At 53.5% G+C, this 5,374-nt stretch overlaps 1 protein-coding gene across 1 annotated transcript; it reads right to left on the reverse strand.

The window, feature by feature from the left end:
- Positions 1 to 2,241: 2,241 nt before the first annotated feature.
- Positions 2,242 to 4,766, reverse strand: LOC122748487 (methyl-CpG-binding domain protein 1-like). The gene is made up of 2 exons (XM_043994111.1): positions 4,022 to 4,766; positions 2,242 to 3,911 (listed from the first exon to the last, which is right to left on the reverse strand). The coding sequence occupies exons 1-2, from the start codon at positions 4,611 to 4,613 to the stop codon at positions 2,845 to 2,847; spliced, it is 1,659 nt and encodes a 552-aa protein (XP_043850046.1). The 5' UTR covers positions 4,614 to 4,766; the 3' UTR covers positions 2,242 to 2,844.
- Positions 4,767 to 5,374: the final 608 nt, after the last annotated feature.

The following is a 5,374-nucleotide window of genomic DNA, read 5'->3' on the forward strand; positions in this document are numbered from 1 at the left end:
TATCATCCCACCTTAAAGGTGAGAAAGTGACTTGAATCAACATAACAAGTCAATGTAAGTAACAAGGCTAGAATCCTTGCTTCCTGATTTAATTTAGTTTTCCATCTAACATTATCTAAAAACTTCATTTATGCTAAATAATTCCATTGTAGCTTTTTGATTTGTTAGAAAAGGCAATCAACACTTAATAATCAGCTCCCTTAGGTACCAGGTAAATAGTCCACTTACTTGAAGGGAGGTGAAGGAATCCAAAATTGTATCAAATTAATCATTTAGAACTTCCTTGTAGCAAACCCAGTTAGGTCTCTGCAGACCATATTCTTTTGGCACGAGTTAGCTCAGATTTTTGTGTTAATGTTAATTAAAGAGAGCTGTCTGAGGAGAACTATGGATGTCTTTAACCCATTTTTTAAAAGCAGGTCAAATTTTACATCTGATGAATAGTTTGAGATTCTGGTTGAAAATTATTGAGCATGTTTAACATGACATTCAATGAGAAGTATTTACAATGTAAAATTCTGGGAAGAATCCATTTGGTCCCAGAGTATTTCCCACTGTCTATTATTTCCAGGTTTGAGAAAACACATATATAAGGGGAAGAGAGGGCTGGATATAATGGCAGAAATACAATGAAAAGATTACTAGGTCTACCCTACCTCCTTCCAGTGTAATTAAAGGTCTCCTTGCAGCTTAGTAAAGCTTCAACGTAATCTGCATGGGCTAGGACTTACCTGTCAAGAACATGACAGGAGTTGAAGGCAAGTGGGGAACTTCCAGTTGAATGGAGAATGTGGTTGAGCAGTAAGTCCTGACAGACCTGAGAATCTCTTTGGTGTGCCAGTTGGGCATGGATGCCGCCTAACAAAAGAGCTGAAAATATGTTGATTAGCCCCAGGAATGTTGGCTGGGCAGTTTCACAAAAGAATGCTAACCTCCCCTTTGAGGAATAAACAGTATCAGCAGCAGATGGCAGCAGCAACTGGTCAGAGGATCAATATTACACTGTGAAGGTGGAATAAAGCAACAGTGAACCATAGCTATAGCAGGGAGGAAGTATGAGGGGTATCCCTTACGAGCATGAATTATCCAGGAATTGCTCCCTTTCCCACTAATAGAACTGGAACACATAGCAAATTATACCTCTTTGTGATTGGGGAATTTCTGTTATATACCTTCTATTCTGTATTTTGAATTATGGTCCCTGGTCTGCTAGTAAACCATACACTGGAAGGGGGTTTGAGATACATTTGTATAACTATTACTACATAAAACACCCTGGCTTGAGTTAGTAAGGGGTTCTAGAGTGATATGGGACCTGTGTTATAATGTATTTTCTGATTTCCAGCCTTTTACGTCTTTTAAAACTAGGAAATGGTTTGGTGAAATATTTTTGATATCTCTATGCAGGGGGAGGGGGAAGCGCAGGGGTGGGGGGAGGGGGAGGATTTAAAAAAAAAGAAACATAAAGGTAGACAGCAAAGTCCAGTTAAGGGAAGAATTAGCTACACAGGTTCACTGATACATTAAAAACAAAACAAAAACAAATGATTCATTTTGCTTATCTCCAAAACAGCCTCTTCGGGTACATGGATAGGGACAGGGTGAAGGTACACCAGGGGAATGAGTGGAAGAGGGCATCCCTTTTCCCTTGTAAGGACCCTCTCCATCTGCTCTAGCAACTTCAGTCATTAATGCTTGCTTCTGCCCACCAAGTGCAGGAACAGTCTCTCTAGGAATCTAAAATCAAATTTCTAAAGCCAGGGCCAAGACTAAATGACCCTCAGCAAATCCTGATTAGAACTGCCCTCTATCCTTCACTTCCCTCTGTGGAACCAGCCCATGTCCCTGAGAAGGAGTTGGAGAGAGGAAGGAATATGGTGTGTGAATGTTGGGGGTGGGGAATGGGGGGATGAGGGTGGATGGGTTTCCCTATTCCTGTGCCAGGATAATGGAGGAGGCAAAGGAGAATCAATTGGGGACCCTCAGAGCAGTCCTTAGTGTGAGAGGGGTGAGGTAGGAAGATGGATGAATGCTGGCTCGTAGGGGGAGGCTGGAAGAGGGAATGTTTGCCCTCACCTCAGCCTTTCCAGTGCAGATTGACAGACTCTCGTACACAACACAGGGAAAGAGGTAGGGTATAGGGGCCCTTGGGTCAACTCTGTGCATGGGGACCCAAGGAAAATGCAGGGCAAAGGGGTGCTCGGTTACTGCTTCTTCCAAAAGAACAAGGCTTTAGGCAGCAGTATTGGCAGCGGCCTTGGTAGACCAAGACATCACAGCCTGGAGAACGCGGGCCCTGATGCCAGCTGGCAGGCCAACCAGGGCACAGACGGTAGGCTTCTAGGTTGCAGATGAGTTCTATCACCTCATCTACAGTGGGTGAGTCGTAATGGATGGGCAGAATAGAGCTCATGGGTAGGTTGGCACTGGGACATCCCGTACCACCACACGGAAGTACAGGCCAGGTTGGATATGGATGACTGCAGCAAGCCATAGTGGGACAAGGCGGATCGCTGGATGAGGCACAGGTCTGGCCCCCTAGTGGGCAGCACTTCCCAGTGGGCAGGAAGGGGCAGTTCATTCAGTTCCGCCAGAAATTCCTGTAAGACACTGTCCAAGGTTCCAAGATTCCTTCTTCTGTTGGGGTGGCCTTGCCCAAACTATAGATCTCCATGATCACAGGGGTGCTTGCAACTGCATCTTCTCCCAGGCCTTCCTCTTCTTTCACAGTCGGCTGTGGCTGGTCCTCAATAGCTTCCTTGCCGGAAAGGTCAGCAAGGGAGCTAACAGGGGGTGATAAGGTGGCTTCAGGAGCCTGGGACTCAAAGTCCTTTTCCTCCTCCTTCACTTCCGGACACGGATTGAATACCTCAGGTTCTGGAGACTCACGCTCCTTTGGGGGATTGGGGTGAGGAGAAGGAACCGGAGAGTTTTCCTCTTTGGGTTCGAGTGCAGCACTGGGATGCTCTCACCCGCTTGTGGGTCCAAGTTAGCCTCCTGCGGCTCCATACAGTCAGTATCCGGCTCCTCCTTCACCACAAATTGCTGCTTTTGCTTAAGCCTCCGGCTCTGGGCCTCAGTTAACAGCCTCTGGCCCTGGCGGCCCCTATATTTGGGCCAGCTTGGACGGTAGGGACGGCTACCAAAAGTCCCCTTCCTGAGGCGCTGCGGCAACTGGCGCTGGGCAGGCACCGGCCTCTCTGCAGAGGGACTCTCTCTTATGGCCGGCAACAATCGTTTAACTGCAAAAGATAAACATTGCCTCCAGCGACACTTTTGCCTTTTCTGGTTGGAGCCACCAAACTTGGGCTTGTCTAGGCAAAAGTCACACTCGCCACAATCCAGAGGGCGTCTGCAGGCGGTGCAAACCCCGCACTTGCGGTTGTGGCGCGGTCGCCGTTGGTGGTGGTCTGCGGTGACCACTGGGCTCTCCCGCCCCTCTGGGGGAGGCGGTGCAGGGGCTCGCCGGCGCCGGCCGGGGGGCTTCCTGGCCCCCGAGCTCTTGGGCCGCTTCTTTAAGCGCTTCTGAAGGCAGCGGCGCCCCAGGCAGCGCCAGCGCCGGACGAGGCCCGGCTTCCCCTCGCGCACGCAGATCCAGCAGGCCCCACAATCTTCCTGGGCCTGGCAGCCTGCACAAAGGCCGCAGCCCGTGCTCGAACCCGTGCCCGCGCCTGCGCTCCGAGCCCCCGCCTCTGAAGTGCCCGGCGTCGAGGCAGCCGCCACTGCGGCTGCGGACCCGGGGCTGGTGGGGGCGGCGGCGGCTGCTGCTGCTGCGGCGGCGGCGGCAGCGGGGGCGGGGGCTGCAGCGGCAGCGGCGGCGGCTGGTGCTGCCGGAGCAGCGGGGGTCACAGCGGGGACGGCCGTGGACGTAGCAATGGCCGTGGCCGCGGCACTGACCGTGGGGGTGGTCCCTGGGATGCCGGAGCAAGCATCCGTCCCCGCGCAGGACGCGGCTTTCCCAGGGTCCCCCGGCTCCCCGGGGGCGGCACTGCTCTGGACTTCGCTGCTTAGGGTCTGAAGCCACCGCTGCCGCCACCGCCGCCGCGGAGGCCCGCTGCCGTCACTCTGGGGAGGCTCGGCGACGTCCACTGCGGGGAGCCTTGGTGGGGTCCGCGCAGGGACCCTCGGCGGGGGTCCGAGCCAGGAGTGTCGGCGGGGCCTCCGGGCTCGGGGGTCTTGCCGGCATCCGCCGTGAGCAGCTCTGCTACGGTCCTCTCGGGATCCGGCTGCTCCGGGGGAGAATGCGCCGGCTCCTTTCTGGGCCTTCCCAGTCCTCGTCGCGGCCTCTTTGTCTCATTCTGAGGCGGCGCCGCCCGAGCAGGCGAGGGTTGCAGAATCCCGAGCTTGAAATGAAAACCGCTGAGGTCCCAGCCCGGGCCCAGGTAACGGGCCAGCTTCACTTTGCTCCTAATGCACTCGCCTGAGGGGCTCAGATAATAGGTATCCGAGAGGCCGCAGGTGGCTCCCTTTTTTCGGAAGTTCTCCCGCCTCTTCCAACCCGGGCCTAATGCAGGACAATCGAACCAGTCCTCGGCCTTGGAGAAGCGGCGCCTGGAGACCGGGGAGCGCTTAGCCGCCTTGGGATCCGCTTGGCTGCCGGGCTTGGGGGCCATGCTGGACCGGGCGCAGGCTGGTCGGAATCTGCCCCGAAGATCCTTCGAAGCCGGCGCCTCAGGCACAGGCCTGTTGGAGACCCCGTGCGTGCTGACCCCGGAACCGGAACCGGAAACATAGCCCTGCCCCAGCTCTTCCCTGCCTCAACTTGATCCCAGCTCCGTGGGGGTAGGGGGAGGGAGAGGGAGAGGGAGAGGGGAGGGAGGGGGATAGGACAGTGAGTGGAACGGCCCGGAGGGGGGGGGGGAGGTCTGCGGGAGGTCTGCGGGAGTTGGAGAGGGAATAAAAGGGGTAGGGGGGGCGGGAGGGGTGGGAGATGGAGTAGGGGAGGAGGAAAGGGGTGGGAAAGAGACCTTTAAAGAACCCAGGGCTGGGAAAGATGGGAAATACGAGTCCCCTAGTTTCACAGTCCCCTCTCTCCCTACTTGAGAGAAATTGTCTAAATAATATTTATTGTTTGAAAAAATACATTAAAAATACCATGTAAACTGTAAACCATCATGTAAGTGTGAGCTCTCATGTGAAGTCATTTAAAAGCCTTGCTCCTCATAATTTCCTATGAAATGAAAACATTTTTCCCCTGATGTTCTCTAAGCTCAGGTAGTTCCCTGTCACATACTGGGTTCTAAGTGTAAGGGAACCCAGGTTTAAAAGAGGGAAATCGAGGTTTTTTTCTTACACTTTCTGGCTGGTTTTACCCTCCTCCTGGAGCTCGGGAAAAATCTCTTAAACAAAGCTGCGGTGTGGCTTTTTTCAGGAA

This window comes from Dromiciops gliroides, chromosome 1, assembly GCF_019393635.1.
Source record: "Dromiciops gliroides isolate mDroGli1 chromosome 1, mDroGli1.pri, whole genome shotgun sequence".
In the NCBI taxonomy this organism is placed as follows: domain Eukaryota; kingdom Metazoa; phylum Chordata; class Mammalia; order Microbiotheria; family Microbiotheriidae; genus Dromiciops; species Dromiciops gliroides.

What these genes read in the sequence shown, in the direction of transcription:
- LOC122748487 (XM_043994111.1), bottom strand. Translation starts at nt 4,613, where the DNA reads ATGGCCCCCAAGCCCGGCAGCCAAGCGGATCCCAAGGCGGCTAAGCGC. An exon ending in CGGCGGTGGCGGCAGCGGTG is followed by an intron (nt 3,912 to 4,021) that starts GCTTCAGACCCT and finishes CCGGCATCCCAG; the next exon opens with GGACCACCCCCACGGTCAGT.